The 20,700-nt window shown below is 37.6% G+C and overlaps 1 protein-coding gene across 8 annotated transcripts in view; it reads left to right on the top strand.

The window, feature by feature from the left end:
• Positions 1 to 5,879: 5,879 nt before the first annotated feature.
• The window catches only part of pcm1 (pericentriolar material 1), a 40,808-nt gene continuing 25,987 nt past the window's right edge, over positions 5,880 to 20,700 (top strand). For 3 of the 8 annotated variants that reach the window (XM_041225544.1, XM_041225573.1, XM_041225568.1), the window contains exons 1-12: positions 5,880 to 6,081; positions 8,400 to 8,534; positions 8,746 to 8,991; positions 9,319 to 9,588; positions 9,898 to 10,068; positions 10,335 to 10,451; positions 10,918 to 11,106; positions 11,751 to 11,928; positions 13,615 to 13,724; positions 13,827 to 14,034; positions 14,295 to 14,475; positions 14,869 to 15,048. In XM_041225544.1, the coding sequence (XP_041081478.1) occupies positions 8,433 to 8,534; positions 8,746 to 8,991; positions 9,319 to 9,588; positions 9,898 to 10,068; positions 10,335 to 10,451; positions 10,918 to 11,106; positions 11,751 to 11,928; positions 13,615 to 13,724; positions 13,827 to 14,034; positions 14,295 to 14,475; positions 14,869 to 15,048 (1,952 nt within the window). In that variant the 5' untranslated portion in view covers positions 5,880 to 6,081; positions 8,400 to 8,432. Of the gene's footprint in view, positions 6,082 to 7,008; positions 7,482 to 8,399; positions 8,535 to 8,745; positions 8,992 to 9,318; positions 9,589 to 9,897; positions 10,069 to 10,334; positions 10,452 to 10,917; positions 11,107 to 11,750; positions 11,929 to 13,614; positions 13,725 to 13,826; positions 14,035 to 14,294; positions 14,476 to 14,868; positions 15,049 to 20,700 lie in introns of those variants that run through there. The other 5 variants (XM_041225551.1, XM_041225556.1, XM_041225562.1 and 2 more) reach the window with 5 other exon arrangements.

Consider the following 20,700-nt stretch of genomic DNA (forward strand, 5'->3'; position numbering starts at 1 on the left):
GCCTCAGTAGCCCAAGCAGCGGCCTTGAAGGCTTGCAGCTTCAGACCCAACCGTACGTACAACACCATCTGCACTACTGGCGCAATTACACCTCAGACTCTTGGGTGCTCACCACCATACACACCGATTATGCACTGCAATTCCACTCTTGACCTCCTTCCTTTCGAGGGATCACAGTCACATCCGTGAATGACCCTCTTCAGGTCTTGGACTTCAAAGTAGAAACACTACTTCAGAAACAAGCCATCCATCTTGTAGAACACACCTCTCAAAAACACGGGTTCTACTCAAGGTATTTCTTGGTGCCAAAGAAGGATGACGACCTTCACCCCATCCTAGACCTGAGACACATCAAATGGTTCTTGAGGGAGAGGAGGTTCCAGATGGTCACACTCCGTCACATTCTGCAGTCTGTGTGTCTTGTTGACTGGTTTACAACATTGGACCTGAAGGACATGTATTTTCACATCTCTATCCATCCAGCGCACAAGAAATATCTCCCTGTGGAAGGGGTGTGGGTAATTCACTGACTAGGAGACAGACAGGTGTAATTGAAAACACCACCCAGGTGCCCAGTTTTATTTGCGAACAGTTCTTGCTTTTTCCCGCAGAGGGCACTGTTGACCGTGGGCTGCCTATCAACGATGATAGACAGCACCACAGAAATACCACAGCTGGTACGCCAACAGCAAGTGCACTCGCAGGTGCTCAAAGAAATAATAATGAAAACAGAAGGCGAAAAGAACAATGGAAAATAAAACAGTAATAAAACTACAAATAAAAGGTGCTGCACTCGGCAGCGTTATCCCGGTCGCCGCTACCCACACGACCCGGATCACCGTCCTACTCTGTAGGCTAACTAGCCTGCTCTTTTACAATATGCCGGGGTCTGCCCAAGGGTTCCCCGCTCTCTCTGTCTCGCTGTGAAACTCTTTTTGTTTCACCTGATTCCCGGTCCTGGATCAGAGCTTCCGCACTCTCGGCGCGTCTAAGTGGGCAGAGCTGAGGAAACAACAGATCGTTAATTTATAGGGCTAACAATCTCCCAAGACTCGCTTCTCAGCCATTCAGAGAGGGGGAAAGTCCACACACCCACTTTCCCACCTCCCCGTGTCACTGCCATGACTCACAGGCGGTTGTTGGACGACTGCCGCCCTCCTCCTGCAGCCCGTGAACACGCCAGCAGAGTCAGCATAGATCTCTCTCTGTTACACTCCCCTTCACCTTTCAGGGGAGCATCTTCAAGTTCTTTGTGCTGCCATTTGGCCTCTCCTTAGCCCGCTGCACATTTTCAAAGTGCATGGATGGCATCCTGGCTCCCTTGCGGCTGCAAAGGATCAGGGTGATGAATTACCTGGATGACTGGCTGATTTGTTCCCAGTCCCAGGCAGAAGCAGTGGCCCGCACACACAATGATTGTGACGGAGCATCTGTCAAGGCTGGGTCTCATCCTCAACGATGCAAAAAACACAATTAACACCGGGGCAGAGTACGATTTATTTGGGTCTCCGGCTGGATTCCCTTACGATGTGAGCCCACCTGTCAGACGACAGGGTAGCTGCTATTCACAACTGCCTGGCCCTGTTTTTACCAGGGTCCACAGCGTCCTCAGCGATTCATCTGGGGTTGCTTCATATGCGTCTGCTTCAAGTGTGGCTCAATGCCATTCGGCTACATCCAAGCGCGACAAACACCATCGGGTGACAGTGTCTCATCTGTGCTGGAATTCGCTGTGCTGGCGGAAGCAAGCTTCTCACCTGAGCGAAGGCGTAAGGATGGGAGTTATTTACAACCGTCAAGTGGTGATGACAGATGCATCCAACTCCTGTTGGGGGGAGGACTGGGCAGGCAGAGGAGTACGCAGATCCTAGTCAGTCCACTGGACATAAATAAACTAGAGCTGAGAGCAGTCCACCTTACACTACAACATTTTCTCCCTGTGCTCCGCAGCAAACATGTTCTTGTCCGCACAGACAACTTGTCAGTGGTTGCTTACGTGAACCACCAGGGAGGGCTTCGGTCCCCAGGGTTACACCACATAGCCTTTCGGCTACTGATCTGGGCACAGAGGCACCTTCTGTCCCTCTGGGCTGTACATCCCCCGGGAGTGGTGAACTGGGTGGCGGACCTCTTCTCCAGGGTCCTCACCCGTCAGAATGGCGACTGCACCCGCAGGTGGTGCTGCGCATTTGCGAACACTTCAGGGGAGGCCTAGTTCGACCTCTTTGCCATGGCAGAGACGACCAATTGCTATGGAGGTCCACTAGGCGTCGACACCCTAGCACACGAATGGCCCAAAGCGCTTTTATACGCTTTCCTGCCTATACCGCTGCTCCCTGTCTTTCTTGAGAAGGTCAGGAGAGAGGAAGCGACTGTTCTCCTGGTGGCACCCAGATGACCCAGGAGAATCTGGTTTTTGAACCTCTGCCAGCTGCTTCAGGGCCAGACCTGGGAGATCCTGCTGCGCATGGATCTCCTCAGCCAGGTGAAAGGCACCCTCTGGCATCCAGCACTGGGCAAACTCCAGCTGTGGGTCTAGCCCCTGAATGGGCCCCTGAATCTGTCTGCCCTAGGGCTCTCAGAAGCAGAAGTTAGTACACTGCAGAATGCTAGGGCTTCTTCCACAACAGCGTTGTACGCCTATAACTGGTCATGATCCTGTGTATTGCCCTGTAGCAGTTATTTTACATTTTCTGCAAGATCTACTAGAGCCAACTGGGAGGGTGCATTATTTTGTACTTGTATGTTAGAAATTACAAGTTAGCCATTAAATAATTACTATACTACAGTAATTAAGCAGCTGTTTCATTCTTAATTGATGATTTTTTTTTTTTTTACATTAACATCTCTGTCAAAATCTGAACAAAACAAAAGCATTAATTAAGAAAAGAAGTGTTATAGCCTAAAGTGTCTTTCGCTGCAGCCAGCATTAGTTTAACATAACATAATATTATTATTAATCTCTTAATGTATGCATTTCCTGGCTGACAGTTCTTTGTAAAACTACTTTATATTTAGATCGTTGATAAATATTTGGAACTCATTGAAAAAAAAAAAAAAAAAAAAACATGTCAGTGATATTTATCCCTCGCCATGCCTGTAAATTCTAAGTTAGAACCACAATTAACATAAAAAGTAGATCATCATGAACACCGTATCCACTGTATAGACATGTAAAAACATAAGTTTGAAATACAGACGTACTGTAGAAATATTAAAAGAAATATAATAAATTCAATGACAAGGGTTTCAACTAGAGGTTTTTCCTAAGGTTATCAATTATTGAGAAAGACCTCTATCAAAATAATCTGCATTTATGATACATTATATAAATTGTGCTAAATAAAGGCTTAAGCAAGTTTCATCACTACTAGACAAACAATTATTATGTGCAAAACTGTACAATGACATGACAAATGAATAAAGTAACTTTTTTCTTCTTTCTGGGTATATGCTGCAGTGGATTTACGATACAAGACACTTTGCTGTTATTTGTATACGGGTAAATGATATGCTTTCAACTCAGTCTGCTGTACCTCATGACTCATGTTGGCTACATGATTATGTTCAGATGGTGGACATAGCTGTCTTTGTAGTTGCAGAGGCACTTTATTATAATCTGTTTTGTAACTAGCCGCATCATGTTCTACCCACATCAGAGAACATGTGGCCAATAGAACTAGAGAACATTTAAAATAAATGCAGGATAATTTGCTGCTTAACTGTATTTTGCTTAAATACTGTATCTACAACTGGTGCTTAAAAATAAATAAATAAAATAAATATCCACATACATTGTCATCACTTTGTGTAACATAGATTATATTAGATTTTTACATTGTTACAATTTAAAATATACAGTATTTCCTTTTGACTAGTTCAACCATATTCAGAATCATTAAGTCACACTCACTACGCAAAATGAGTGAAGAAAATTGGAAATAAAATTAAATGTTTTAACTGTTTAATCCGTTTAGTGTTTAAATTCCAGCTCAGCCACTGACTCATTGTGTGACCTTGAACAAGTCACTCAACCTCCTTGTGCTCCGTCTTTCAGGTGAGATTTTGTTGTAAGTGACTCTGCAACTGATGCATAGTTCACACACCCTAGTCTTGTATCTTGTAAAGCACTCTGTGATGGTGGTCCACTATGAAAGGCACTATATAAAGATTATCTGTGCTTTTTGTCTCATGTCTTCAAAACAGGAGCAGTCAGACAGATCTAAATCTGATCTGAACTAACCTTACAATGAGAAAAGAGGCTGCAACAGTGAAATGAGAAGGACTTACAATTACTAGTATGTACTGAGCAAGAATGGAGAGGTAACCAAAATTGTTCTGTGGCAAGATAATGATTTAAATTGCCATTGGGGTTCTTGCATGATTGTTTAGTATAGCATGGCTTCTGTAAATTAAACGTAACCCTGTCTCCACCTGCTGGCAAAAACATATCATGGTTCAGTTTTTAGCTACAGTAAATTCCATGTTCTAAAAATGATAACATTATACATTTAAATATATCACAACTATGTTGCCTACAGTGTCATTATTATCTTTCTGTGCTTTACAAAGATCAAAATAACCAGGATCAGTCCTAAACAAGTGATTTGGAATTTTTTGTTGATTCTAGAAACGAACATTACAAACATTACAAAGGAGGCTTTGTGGTCCAGTGGTTAACAAAAAGTTCTTGTAACCAGGAGGTTACCCAGTTAAAATCCTAGCTCACTCAATGACTCGTTGTGTGACCCCGAGCAAGCCACTTAACCACCTTGTGCTCTGTTTTTCAGGTAAGATGTTGTAAGTGACTACATCTGATGCATAGTTTGCACACCCTAGTCTCTGTAAGTCACTTTGGATAAAGGCATCTGCTAAATAAACAAATAGTAAAGTTGGGTCTCCTATTTGCATCTGCTTTATTTATTTGACGTAATTGTTAATCGTAAAATTTAAAAAAGTATTTGATCCAGTTTGAATACAATAATGACAGCCATTTTGAATAAACTGGTCAGCCTTGTAACACTGCCCCTTATGGATTTAAGGAATTCCATATTGGCCCACTGGCAGTTGCTGTAGCTACAACATTGGCATTTATTTGTGTCTGCCTTTGAGCTTGCTCTGAAAATTCCCATTGTTTGGCTATTGTGTGTTTTATAACTCCTTTTGAGACTTTGACCTTTAGCTCCTGCATCAATACTCTATCATAAAACAGTTAGGGCCAACATAATTGAATGTGTGTTTGTTATGTTAACCCTGGGTACATTTTACCAGACAGCAGACCCCACTACAAGTGCAGTTTGTTTACATTATGTACAACCCTCATGGATTCGCCTATGTATTCTTGACGGTTTGTAGTATTTGTTAACATGACACTTTGTCATAACTTCACCACAGGTTGAAGCAATGCACTTTTTACTGGCTTTAATAATTTTAATATGAAAAGTACATAAGCTAAAATACATAATGGATAACAGTAAGCTTACATTTTAAAGAAATTATTCGAATTACAAATTCATGGTTACATTGAAAAATAAGAATTATAAGAATATAAAAACAGACGGTGGAGCAGGTGTCTCACAGCAACCGACTTTGATCTGGAACTTAAAAATATTTTCCTTTGGTACAGTCCAAATGCTTTCTCTGAGTTGCAGCATATTTAGTGCCAAATCCCTCCACCACTGCACCTACTCATCCGAGAAAACAATTAGTCCCCAGCCTTCAGTCATCGAGTTATCATCAATATGTAAAGCATAGCCTTTGCCGTTGTAATGTATGCAATATAAACGTGTTTGTAGACATTATTTTGAAGTAAAACAGATCGCCTATGTGAAATATCACGTGTTTGCAAACCGGTCGGTATTGGTAACGGGATATTCCTCCGCACCAGAGCTTGAGAACACTAAGAAAGATGGCGACTGACACACAGTTTTTTAGGGGTTGGAAACGGATAGACTAAATTTTTTAAATTGGCATTATTGCAACGGTTTTGAGAATATAGCAGTACACGTTACACGCTAATACTAATATTTAAAAGCTATACCAGCAATTTGAAGTGGGGTAATAAGGTAATGCTTTAGGTTTGTAAGTACTTTTATTATTATTTTGTACTGTACCTCAGTTTGTTGTTATGGAATAATAATTTTAAAAAAAGCCTAGTACGCCCTGAAGGCCTCGACTGAAGAAAAACAAAGTTAGGGTTCGTTTACAGAGCTGTATATTCAGTGTATACAGGTATTGGTGTATTTATAGCATTTTAATCTGTTAAGATTTAATAGGAAAACATGTAATTAGGTAAAGGACGTGTCATGCAGTGGTATGACGAGCCCAGTGTTTGTTGGGCTGTCTAATTTTTACACTTTGTTAATAAAACAGTAAAATGATCTCAGTATTACTGTAAGTTACAGCGTTGGACTGAAAACAAACCCAAGCGGCCAACTCCGGCAAGGATCAGTCGTTTATTATTGAAAGGTGGCTAAAAAAAATTTAAAAATTAATTAATTAAAAAAAAAAAAAAAAAATTCTTGTACTTAATTTCTAGTGATCTTAGTGTCATATTGCTTAATGTTAACTGTCTGTAATTTGTTTGTGCAGTCTCTAAACTTTGGCGCGTATACAGTGCGTTTTCTGTTGTTTCCATGGCGACCGTGTATAGCACTGTTAACGGTATCAAGTTCAGTAACTTTACCCCCAATCGTTTTCTTGTCTAGTTTTTTTCTTTCCTTAAGTTGTAATAACGAATTTACTAAATTTTAAAGCTTATGTTTGTGCGGTGCTCGTTGAAACTTGGCTGAACCGAGCCCGTTTTTTTGGGACAACAACACATAACATGTATGGTGTGTGTGTGTGTGTGTATGTGTATGTGTATGTATATATATATATATATATATATATATATATATATATATATATATATATATATATATATATAAAATAATCTGTAAAAACAAAAAAATATGTATTTCCTTAATTTCTTTATCACAAAATATACGATGTGTTATTGTAAAATGGTTTTTTGAAATAAATGTTTTTGTGATAATTAGCTCTTTACATAATCCAATACATGTATGCTATAAAGTTGTTGTTTTTTTGAGGGAGGAAACATTTTGTTATGCTGATTTCTCTGCGGGAAGTTGTTCTAGGGGTTGGACTATGCAGGGACGTGTTTTGCTGATATTTGCCGGCAAAAATAGCGCGTTTTAGCGCGGTATTTGTTTTACCAACGGTACTGAAACAATACACCGTTTTTGGGGTTTTTTTTTTGGTGTGTGTGTGACAAGAGAACAGACTAAGGAGCTCCGAGTGCGAGGTTGTAATGTCCAGCAAACCCGCATGCAATGTTCAGTTGTTTCTGGATTGAGCCTCGTGGTTCTTTGTTGTAAACAACATTGCGTTTATTCGAGGTTACGTGGATTTTACAAGGGGCACTGGAATTAAGTTTGAATTGGATATTTTTGGGAAAAAACAAAAAAACATTTCCTCAGGTATGTGGAAACGTGTGTGTGTTTTAAAAATGGGAAATGGAAACGTTTACACTTGCCTTAGCTGTTATGGGTACAAGTACAGCCTAAACACTATTTGAAGTATAATTTTTATGTAATTTTTACCTTTTTAAAAAAGAAATGCGGAGTATCTTGTTTTCACACAAAGTCATATTTATTTTTAGGCCTTGTATTATAACTAAAGCTTGTAGTGGTAAAGTGTAGTCACTGATGTAAAAGGATTTTTGCCGCTGAGATTATTAGATTGTTTAGGGCTGTTGACTGGGCAGGATCCTTTCTGCTTTTAGGCACAACATGTTTGCTGTCATGGAGTCAATGGAATGGCTTTTTCATGTAATGACTAGTTTGTCATTGTTCCAACAGCACACAACTCGATTATAGTAACAGCAAATTATCAGCATGTTTAGAAATTAAGGTGTAATCACTTTGTTTGTGTGTAAACCTTATCCTTTTTGTGATACATACTCAGGGTTCAGACTTTATTTGTAGACCCATCTTAAGTTACTTTGTCAGTATTGCAGTGGAGCTGTAAACTTGCTTTTCTTTTGCATTAGATTAAGTTGTTATTTTCATGTACTATATTTCTGATGGGAAGGATGTTTTGAAACTCAGCAGTCTTTTGGTCTAAATTTGAATACGGTAATACTGATCTCATTTCTTTTATTTAGAAAATCTGAACAATTTTGCACTGAAAGCTGCCATATCTGAAACATTTTTTTAGCTTAATATTTCAGTTACTGACTTCACGATCTTTAACAGGATACTGTACTAAGAGCATTTTCTTCTCAGTAACAGAAAGTTCTAAATGTTTTTAATATATCACCCCCGTCTGAGCTAGACTTCCATTTATTTGTTCACTCTGGTGATACAATATTAATTGACATGCTTTCTATATAATAGCTTTTTACAAGTATCGGCATTGCATTGTGAAGTATGGCGACCGGAGGAGCTCCTTTTGAAGAAGGTGTTGATGACCAGGACTTGCCTAACTGGAGTGTCAGCAATGGAAGTCTGGAGGACAGGCTAAATAATATGGTAGGGGTTGTAGCTCTTAAAAACTTTTGAATCCAAACTGAAGAATGTGGTTATTAAGATAACCCTTCTATAATTAAAAGTTGCCAGTTCTTAAATTTGTATTATATTTATTGAAATTTTTACTGTGACATGACATGAGCTATGTTTTTTGTTTATTTTGTAAGTGAGCTTCATGAATGGAAAATATATAATTTATTTTTTTTTTTTTTAGGATTGGAGTGTGCAGCATAAAAAAGCAAATAGGCCCTCTGAAAAAAACAAGAAAAAGTTTGCCGTTGGAGCTGAAAGTAGAGTAACCAATGACATTTCTCCGGAGTCATCACCAGGAGCAGGTCGAAGGAGAGCCAGGACTCCTCATTCATTCTCCCATGTGAAATATGCAACCCAGATGTCTGTTCCAGAGCAAGCAGAGTTGGAGAGACTCAAACAGAGGATTCATTTCAGTGATTTAGATGAGGTTGGTGAACTGACCTTTTTTCTTTAGTATTTACATTGTCAAAACCTACAATAATCTGCTTCTGTATCACCATAGCGGGGTATAGCTTGTGCATTTTAGACGTATAATATAGCATAACCCAAAAAGTTAACATTTATTCACCATTAATTTATTTTTGCCTAGTTAAGATTTTGAGATGAAATGGTTTCAGATTATTCACACTGTTTTTCCTACCCATAGTTACATCACACAGACTTGTAATGTGCAAACATGTATGGTCTTAAAAACAGAATGCAATAAAAAGTAATATTATTTGAAAGATTTACTTTAATTTTTATTTTTATACAGAGGAGCATTGGGAGTGATTCCCAAGGCCGAGCCACTGCTGCTAATAACCAGCGTCAACTTGCTGAAAACAAAAAGCCATTTAACTTTTTACCACTACATGTTAACGCTAACAAAAGCAAGGAAGTAGCTGTCACTCCAAGCAAAGAGACAATGCAGCAGTCTTTAGGCAAGGATATGTTTGCTTCAGTTTTGAGCAAAGATTCTTTTCATATTGAGGAGATGTCTCAAAGTGAAGATGGAAGGGGAGAACCTGAAATAGACAGCAGCCAGGTAAATACTTTGATGCATTGTTTTGATCCATTTTTAAAAACAGGTTTTAAAAAAAGGGAGTGGTGCATGTCTGTCTTCTGCACATGTCCTGTAGTTCCACAATTTTGCAGAATGCATCATTTGAGTGTTTTGTAAAGGTTTATTTGACTCGTTCACATATTTGTTTGATTGAAACTCCACATATTCCCAATAAACCAGTTTCAGTGGTGTGGAAACCAAGTGCATAACTAAGTCTGCTTTCAAAGTAACTAACATAACTAACTCTATGAAATAAAATAAAAATATTCAAAGTATTTCTTTGGTTTTTAGGTTGTCAGCAAACTTGTCCAAATCCGGGAGTATATAGCAAAGGCCAGCTCTATGCGGGATGACCTTGTGGAAAAAAATGAAGTATCTGCTAATGTTGAGCGTTTGTCACATCTAATAGATCACCTTAAAGAACAGGAGAAATCTTACCTAAAATTTCTTCAAAAGATGTTGGTTAGTAAGATTTACTTTTGTGGTGTCTTACTAAATATGGCAACACCTAAATTTTTTTTATATAAAATTGTTTAGCTTTATCTCATCCAGTTGCTAAACTTTTAGAGCAACATTTAGGCCAAGATTTGAGATGATATTGCACTCTGAATCTCTTTTAAATTTCCGTTGCAAATGATTTATTGTGAAATAATGCATAAATATATATATATATATATATATATATATATAAATCTATCAGCAACTTTTAAGCTATCAATGAATTGCAGGCTAGAGAGAATGAGGAAGATGAAGTGTGCACTATTGATTCAGCTGTGGGATCTGGTTCTGTTGCTGAGAGCACATCTTTGAACATAGAAGTGCACTCTGAAGCTTCAGACGCCACGGTAAGCAGCTTTAAAATAATAAGCGGACTATATACAGAGCAGACATTTATTTTAAGTGGAAATAACCTTTTTTTTTTATCTTGTGTTGCAATGATTGTTTATACCACATGATAAAATGTACATCTTTTTATATTCACCTTGTACGTTAAAGTAGTTAAAATGATAGTTCTTGTTCAGTAGCTTTTAAAGATTTTATCAGACTTTGCTACCTGGATAAAATCCCAGCATAACTTCATCAATGGCACAGCTCTGAAGTAAATGCAAAATAATCACAATGCAATTAATTGCAGTAATGGTTCTTGGAGTACTGTGTATAATGCAATGCCTTAATTTACTTGCGTAAAAACCAAATACTTGATAATTCTTGTGAATTATTCAGGGCAACACTAGCTCATGAGTTTTATGTGTCTTTATTTAACATAGTCTCTGTCATTTTAACCTAATTAACTACTAAACTGTTACAAAGGAGGCATCTCATAGTCTGAGATTTCGACCCCGCATTGAGGACACTCTAGGGAAGTCAGCCTCACAAGGACAGGTTACAGACTTTGATGTTACTACAACACCAAAAGGGAAAAGGGAGAGAGCTGCTCTGAATTGCAGGGGAGTATGGCCTGATAAGATTAATAGCCAGGATCGTGGAGAACCATCAAAGGTACCTTAAACATTGCCTTTGAACTTTACTAATTTAGACTTAACTCTTTTTTTGGAAGGTGTTGGGAGGAAGTTTGTCTCGTGTAAATTGACATGACATCATTTTGTGTTTTAATTTCCTTCTATACTGTGGATATTTGAAGATAACCTGTTTCACTCCTTTCTTATCTTTTAACTTTGAAAACTTTGTTTCTTGCAGTTATCTGACAAAATTGAGAAGCTTGTTCCTTACTTTTATAGCGCTTGCACTTACATGTCTAGCTGCGGATGATAATGATGATCACCGTCATCATTGTGTTCCTTTTCAAAGATGTAGCAAGAACATGTCACTGGAACAAAATCACATTTTAAGTTATACATATCATTATAATTTTTATAGAAATTGTAATATGCTGACATGGTAGTAAAACCAAATTTTGCTTAATTTAGACAGAAAGATGGTATTTATTTATTTGTTTATTTATACGTACAAGCATATACACTGGGCCCTCAAAGTTACAGACCGCACACTTAACTGACCAGTCATCCAAGCACACACCTTGAAACTGTTAGCAGAGCTTCTGGCTGCTATAAAAGACATTAAGTTGGGGGATTAGTTGCATAGAAAAGTTCATAGAAATCAAAATGTGTCTCCTTGATTCACAGGGTAGAGGTCCAAACCATGATGCAAAAGAAGAGCTGGAAAATCTGAAAAAACAGCATGATCTCCTGAAGAGAATGTTACAACAACAGGAACAGCTGAGAGCACTACAGGGAAGACAAGCTGCACTTCTGGCAATGCAGCATAAAGCAGAACAAGCCGTAGCAGTAATGGATGACCCTGGTACAGCGTTTTTCAAATGATTTAAGTATCATTTCTATAGTTAAATATTTTCAAAGTACAGGATTCAAACTTTTTTAATATGTAGGGACACTGGGCCAATTTTATAGCTAGTCCAAGTCTAAATGGTGTTTATGACTTACTGGCATACTGACTTAAATAATACTTTGGGCCCTGGTTGTTTTGAGTGAAAGGGTAAATGCAATTTTTGTGAAACTTGGTCAATGAATACTCTCGCTAGTTTTTTACTGTAGTTATTAATTTGAGAACACATCCCTTTGCCCTTGTATCCCTTTCTTAGTAAGGCATTTTGTATTTCAAATAATACATTTAATATTACACATTATAAAGCTTCGCCTCCCGGCTGAAAAAAAAAACTGATCCGCCTGTCTTGCAGATGCTACTGTGTCTTTAACAATAAGGATTGATTGTGAAAAATCTTGGAGCCATATGACAGCTCTGTTACATCTTGACACATTTAACCAATCTTAGAGTTGAAGGGGCCTATTTTCTGTGTTAAGCACTTTGAGTGGCTAAAACGTTAAGTGACTGCTAAAAAAATCAGATTATTTTCAAAGCAGAAATAGTGACAATGAATGCAGGTTATTCCAGATATGCCGGCCATTGGTGCAGTCCACCGCCTAATACTGTATTTGTGCCGGCTACTTTTTTTTTATGTTATTGTACTGTAAGGTTATATATGGTACATAATAGCTATATATATGCACTTAAAAAAAGCGTATTCCTTTTGTTGTGGTATGGTAAAAAAATATGTACGCAGGTGCTTGTGAGAGATATTGTGGGTTCATGTGTAGAAGCTGTATGCCTTTAAGAATAAAGCCATGATGGGATATCTGCTGAACACTTGTCAGCTGACATACAAATGCTTAAGTGCAGAGGTGCTGGATTATTACACTCTGGTTTCATGCAACAGTTATGATGGTGACCAAACATGTGTGAGTAATTTTGTGTAAAAAAATTATTAAAATGAACAGTTGCATTAAAAAAACATAGAACAGCAAAAAGCAAAAATGGATGTGCATTAGCAAAATGCCCTGAAAACTTAACATAAAGAAAACAATTAAAATGAGGAATATAAAAAAGAGCAACCAGATATAGTCAACAAAAGACAACACATTATTCAAGTTCTTTGTTGTATTATATTTTTAAGGTAAGGCAAGTTTATTTTTCCCTTTAAAAATGCTCCCGGTTGTACAGAATTCCTCTGTAGAATCCTGTATCGTATAACCAAATGTATAAAAGACAAACCTCCTAAAATGTGTGAAATTAATCAACGAGGAGTTTGAAAACTGGACGTGTGTTGGAAAAATAGAGAACAAGAAAGTGAAAATCAAGTTGACGACGAGATATTGTGAGGTAATCTGTCGCGTGTGTCCCCGTCACATATCTTCCCTAACCGTTTATCCACCATGATCAGTCTCTTCAGCTACGTTGGTTTATTGAACAAAGATTAGTTTAGAGTTCAGAGAAACTAAAATTTCTGTACACTGTTTGTGCTTCGTGCGCAACCGTTGCTGTCATTGCATCACATCTATTAAGTGTGTTGATAAGTCCTGTTCGCTGCAGGGTGTACAACTTCAACTTTTTTTTTTTTAAATATATAATTTGTCATTATTGTATACTGGTATATTTGTTTATAAATGTGTGAAATTTTTTTTATGTTTTTAGTTGTTACAGAAACTACTGGGAGTGTCTCTGGACTGAGCATAACATCAGAGTTAAATGAGGAGTTAAATGATTTGATTCAGAGATTCCACAACCAGCTACATGACACCCAGGTAGTGTGTTGTGTTTTTTTTTTTTTTTGGGGGGGGGGGCAGGCTAAGTGATAATATGGTGTTGGAACACAAAATTGATAACATTTATATTTTTCGGCAAAGGCTGTCCCAGATAACCGACGACAAGCAGAGAGTCTGTCGCTTACCAGAGAGGTTTCCAGAAGCAGAAATTCATCTGCTTCGGAGCAGCTATCCATAGAGAATGTTCAGCTTGTTAAGCTAAAAGAGCTGCAGGATAAAAAGCACACAATGGATAAAATACTGGAAGAACTGCACACATTGAGAGATCAGACCCTCAACAACAACTCATGTAAGTAAACAGTTGTCTGTACTCGGTTATTTCTAATGTTTCATTCACTGCCTTTTTCATTCGTTATTTGTTGTGTACTTTTTCAGTCAGTTTAAGAATGATTTTACATTCTCCAAGACAGATGACAGAAAACCACATCACACATTCAGGCTTTTTCTATGAACATAATTTGTGTAGCTTTTTAAAGTGCCCTACAATGCTTTTATGGATGGGCAGTTGATTTGTGGATATTTGTCTTCTTTATGTTATGTCTGCTTCAGTTCCTTCCCAGAGGAGTGTGGGTCTGAGAAGTATAGTTTCAACTGCTTCAGCACCTGTAGGAACAACTATAGCAGTCAACAGGGAATCAAACAGCCTTTCTACAGCCTTCCGCCTTGATTCAACAGCTTCCCAGAATGATAGTGAAGGAGAAGATAATGTTAACCCCACAGAGAAACTCCGGTATGGAAAAAGTCTATATGCCAGTGATAATGATTACGTTTTTATTGGTAGGTGTACAGCAGACAATTTACAGATTTGCTTTGGTAGAAAAGTAGTTAGTCGGATTAAAGCAGTAGCACATCATTTTAGAAAATCTTAAACATTTTAAATGAAACTAAACCTTCTGGCAGAAAGACTGTGACCACTCAAGGACACTATTTTTTTTGTATAACCTGTTACACAGCAGCTTTTGCATATCTTAAAGGTTTAGAAGCACTGTTAGCCTGTATCAATTTAGTTTCTTGACAACATGTAAATATTTATAACATGAGTTCTGTTAAAATATATATAAACTGTATTACAAATAAACATAAGAGAAAAACAATAGTTTTTTTGAATTTTTTTTTTATTTAGAAAACTGAAGGAGGTTCATAAAAGATTGAATGAGCTGCGTGAGTTGGTCCATTACTATGAACAGACCTCAGACATGATAGTGGACACAGTCAATGAAAACACTAAAGATGAGGATGAAGAAACAGAAGAGTCTATTTTTGATTCTGATCAAGAAAACCCAGAACCAATTACAAATATAAGGTGGGTAAATTTCTAATAAAAAAGGGGACTATTCACTGATCGCTTCTGTCTGTCACACTATATACTGCCTTGATTTTGAACCATTTTTTACCAAACTTCTATCATACACGCCTAGCCTACTAGACATTTTGGATTGCATTTGGCTATAATCCAGTGAACTTTGAATTTCATATGAATATGTTAACCTGTAAATCCACTCATTACTTTCTTACCTAAAGTACTACATCGTAACCGCCTAATGCGCATGCACAAAACATGCTTTAGAAAGCGATCAGACGCTTCTCAAATTACAAAGGGGTGTATAGTAGGGGTGAGTTGGTATACCAGTGTTGTGTTGATACCGTTCTTGTTAAGCTGAACCGCAAATATAGTAATTACAATTAGGGATGTGTCGGTATATCGTTTTTTTGGTTTAGGTACATTATGGTATTAATACCGTTGCTTTTATTCTAAACCGCAATTATCGTAATTCGGTTATACACCGGTTAACACATTTTTTCAGCAGCAAACATGCTTCTTCTGAATCAAGTGATGGTACTTGCAGCCTTAGCAAAGAGTCTGAGGAAGATCTTTTTGTGAACTGATACTGTAATTTGATAATGGTTTTGAAGGAAACTATCAAGAACACAGAATACATGTTTCAATTGCTGCGTTCTGTTACCCAGAGCTTGCTGCGCCGGCTGCTCTTGGCTGCTGTCTTTCTGACGTCACACGCAGCTTGTAGAGTATCATCTTCTCCAAATCTTGCAGCGTAGCATACATTTACAACGTGCTATATTTACATTTGTCTGGATTATCAACAGTCGGTTTAATGTAATAGAGAAACATTAACTTTATTGTAAAAATTATACATCACAACAAATTTAGTACATTTTTTTTCTTAAATTTATTTATTTAATATAGCGTGGACAAGGCTGTGCTCAGCTTCATTGTATAATGATAAAATGTCGTTCGCCTCCGCTAACAAGGTGGCAGCAGTAGTTTTAGTGGTTATTTGCATTATGATTAGCAGGACACTCGTGATCTTTGCATCGTTTTTTTGGTTCACAGGCGCAGCAGCCTCCCGCAATATCATTTCAAAGCTGTGCTGCGCTATGCAGAATCTGCACGGATTTCTGTAGGTGTTGAGTGACGTCTACAGCTTATCTCCAAGTTTCTGTCCAGTGCTGTGCAGAACTGTGGAGATCTGCGCTATAAGAACACCAATGTCTCAAACAAAACTAGCACAGACCCGCGACTGCAGCAGGATACCCTACTTTTTATCACCATAGTTTTGTTTACTAGTTGTAACAGTATTGCAATTTTCTTAGGTAAGTGAAGAAAATTGTTTATTTTAATTTTTTACAAGCACCACATGTAATAATCATTGGAAGCTTACTTGTGCAATGTTGTAAATGTAAATCCAATAACACATTTTAGTATTTTTTTTTGCTATACATATTTTATTTATCTGGTTGGAAAAATAAATGACTCATCTCTGCTCTTAAATAATAACCTATGTTTGTGTTAAGCAAAATATGATAACATTGAGATGACATTTTGAGTAAATAATAGGTCTTAACACACTTGTAGTATAACATTGAGTGTACAATTTTTTAGTTTTTTTTTTTTTATTATTCTGATTAGCTTTATAAAAAAAGAAACAAAGTTATTTGGCATAGTAAAATACTAAATACCAAATGTTTAAATCATTCGTTGAAAGGAAGTGTGTTTTGTTGGTTTAATTTTTTTTAATTATGGTAATTTAAGTGATTTACATTAGTCTTTCTTTTGAGCATTTATTTGATAACTTGCATGATGTACTGTATACCGTGATGTTAAGGTTACCACTGTATTTTTTTTAAAGGTTATCATACCGTGCAAATTTTATACCGTCCCATCCCTAATTACGATATACAACAGTTAATGTTCGTGTTCCTATGAACAAAGTGAAGGAAAAGGTCAATTTTCATATGGAACACCTTTTTATTCTATGTCCTGCACAAAACAAGTCTCAGTACTAAGCTTTCTCAACTAACCTCACACTTGAACATTCCATCCACTTTTACCTTGCTGTCAGTCACCATCATGACTGGCGTTTTGCGATTCCATTTTTCTACTGCAAACATGCTTCTAAACCAAGTCATGGTGATTGCAGCATAGCAAAGTGTCTGAGGAAAATATTTGTGAACTTATCCTGTGTTTTGAAAGAACCTGTCTCAATTAGAAGAGACACGCCACTGCAGCGGGATAGCCTACTTATTTTTTTGTACAAACTCCATATTTGTAATAATCATTAGAAGCAACATTAAAAGTGTACTTGTGCAATGTTATGTGAATTGTCGGTATTAAAGTACGGTCAATTCCTATTAATACAAATCTGAAGGGACCAGCAAAAACAGTTGTATTAAGCAATAATGACTGACAGGCAGGGCATTTCCTGGCCGTTAATGCCCCGACTGGGTTAAAGTCCCTCAGCCTTATATTTATCTTTTTCTACGTGTTCTGCGGTGCTTTTGTCCCGTGCTGCTGCAGCAGTTCTTGATGGTATAATTCCACCTGTGAACAGCAAAGGGAACCTATTTTTTTCTTAACAAACAAACCAAACATTAAAAAATCTGAATACAGTTTAGTTTTTAAATTACACCCACCCCTTGTTATGTCGCCCCTCGCTATACTGCGGATTCGGATATATTGCGGTCCTGGAGTTGGATCCCCATTTTTACAGTAGAACTGCGCATGCCTTAGCTGAACTATACATAGAAAATTGCAGTTTTTTTTGCACTGCACATCCCAAATAAAAATATACAAAATAATTAAAAACAAATTAATATTTAAGCAATAAGGCACGACAGGGTGTGGGATATACTCTAATATCCACACGCCCCAGGTGTGTTAAGTCACGAGGTGAAGCACAAAAAACGTAAAAACATGTAATTAACAAAAAAAGTAATTTTTATTAAATATCCTTCCACCTCTGCCTGAACTTAGAAAAAAATACAACCAAAAATGCATTAATTAAAAAATTATTTCAGATGTTGAATTGAGCATTGACATTGGAAGTATAGTTTTTGATTCGTTACACTTCTTTTAATTCTTGGTTTATTCATTACATTTAAGTAAAGTAAAATATTACTGCCCATTTTCATCATGACACAGCACAAATGAGTCTGCCTTTAAATCACGCAGCACAAATAAGACTGCCTTTATTTTAAATCATGCAGACGCTTCCTCACAAGACCGGTAATAGCATCAGGTGAGTTTTTTTTTTTTTTTTTTTTTTTTTTAATAATCTTTTGTTATCCGTAACATAGTAACAAGAGGTATCCATAACAGATTTGTGCTACAGCTTCACAGTGGCAAGAAAGACGTTATTTGTATGGAATACCCGGTTACTTATCAAACTGACTGCAATTTACAGCTTGGTACCGTGGAGAACTACTGGGCCAGTGTTAAGAAACAATTTTAAACAATGCAAGGCACAGCAGAAAACGTGATACCATTGCACATGGACACATTTAAAAGGTATGGCAGGAACTGTTGGAATGAGTTTATAAATGTTCAGCATCAGATCACACAGCTGCGAGGGGGGTGGGTCCAGTGGCAGCAGGCAGGCAGACAAAAGAACGGACAACGGCAACAAAACATCTTTTAACCCCAAAGTCTCTTAAGAGGGACCCGAGTATTTTGTGAAAAGCTGAAAGTTTAAGAGATTTTTTAAACTATTTGTTTTCAAAATGGGATAGGGAAATGGCGTAGTTCAGGGAGAAGGAACAGAGCGATCAGAATGGCGAGTTTTGAATTTATTTGAATACTTTAGCTTTTTTTTCCTTCCCACTACTTTAATGAATCATTGGTGTCTGGTTCAGATTCATTTAATATGTCGTGCACTTCGTTTTCCAAAAAGTTCGAAATTTACATAAATCTCGGTGGTCATGTTTATTGCGATAAATTCCAGTATGTCTGCCATTTTTGTTTTTAAATTCTAGTGTATGGATATCTGCCAGTGTTTTGCCCGTTTTTGGAAAAAAGTGCTGACCTATGGTGATATGCTGTAATATTAATACCCCCATGTGACCTGTTTTGACCAATCTGGATAGAGTATTTAAAATACCCATTTTATAACGTATTGTTATCATACACACGCATTGCACAATAACACAAAGCCAATTAAATATCTATGTGCTGAAGTGTTTTTTGTTTAGTGGTTGCCAATTATTTTTGTTTCCTTCCCAATTTAGTAATGTCCAATTACTTTAGGCTCAGCCCACCGCTACCACCCCTCCGCTGTCTTGGGAGGGTCGAAGACCAACACACGCTGTCCTCCAAAGCGTGTGCCGTGCACCGTCTACCGCCCGCTTCTTTACACACTGCAGATTCAACATGCTGCCACCCAGAGCTGCAGTGTCGGAGGACAACGCAGCTTGCAGGCAATCCTGCAGGCGTCCGGCCAGACCACAGGACCGCTGCCCAGGGGGAGGGAGGGCTAGTTCGGACAATTGAGCACCGCCCCCTGGGAGCTCCTGTCCTCGGTCGGGAAAGGAATAGTCTGGACTCAAATCGGCGACGTCCAGACTATAGGGCACATCCTGCATTCCACGTGAAGCGTCTTTTCTGGATGCGCCACTTGGGAGCCCCGCCCTAAAGTGTTTTTTTTTTTAAGCAATGCACTAGCAAAGTATTGTATACATTAAGAACTGTGCATGTTCTTGAAAATACAGTTGTATGGTATAAAAAAATTCAATGCATTACAGCAGGGGGGTACTTCTAAGGGTCATAGGGGGTCCGCAGAAATGCATAAATAAAAATGAAAGTAAAAGAATTATCCTGAATTGTTTTTTTTTTTTTTAAAGGTATTATATATTCTGTAAATGATATATAATTATTTAATCGTTGTTTTGCAGCTCAGTGCAGATGAGAAAACAATCTTATCACGTCCACATTTTCCACCTGTACCCATGCGCAATTTCGACTGAATGGATTTCCACTCTGATAAGTGAAATGAAGCAGGAGTCTGGTGGTTGTGCCTATGGAGAGTGCTCTGTTCTGGTCATGATCTTTGCTGTTTTCATCTTGTCATATCAGTGATGTTTCTGCATTTAGATAAATAGAAGTAGTAATCACAATACTCATACTGATGGTTTTTGTTTTATTTATTACCGCAGTAGCGGCTGGTTGAATAAGTTTTATGTGTTTTGAAATGGATGCATTTCTTGCTTGCAAAAGGAAAAGAAAGAAAGAAAGAAAACCAAGACTATAGAAAGTGCAAAGCGACAGTTATACAGAGTAATTTTTATGCTGGCTTGAATTTTAAAAAAAAGTGTCATTGTTCGTTATAGTTTTATCTTGAGGTTAATGTTTTTTGATACCATAAACCATTTTAAATGCTCCACAATTATGCTAAGGAGGGAAGTAAATGGTAGTGTGAAACATTTACAGTGCTGAATTTTTTGTATTGTGTAATGACTTTGCCGAATAGAAAGCTAATATGAGTAGCAAAGAATAAACTTGCAGTAAAGATTATTCTGCCTTTTACTGCGACTGGTACCATTCAGTGAGCGAAAATTGTAAAGGGTACATTAGCTGAAACCTCCCGATAGAAGGGGTACAGTGTGAAAATCCCTGCATTACAGTAATTGCAGGCATCAGTGTGTAATTAGTACTGGGACGAGC

Source organism: Polyodon spathula, chromosome 2 (genome assembly GCF_017654505.1).
Source record: "Polyodon spathula isolate WHYD16114869_AA chromosome 2, ASM1765450v1, whole genome shotgun sequence".
In the NCBI taxonomy this organism is placed as follows: Eukaryota; Metazoa; Chordata; class Actinopteri; order Acipenseriformes; family Polyodontidae; genus Polyodon; species Polyodon spathula.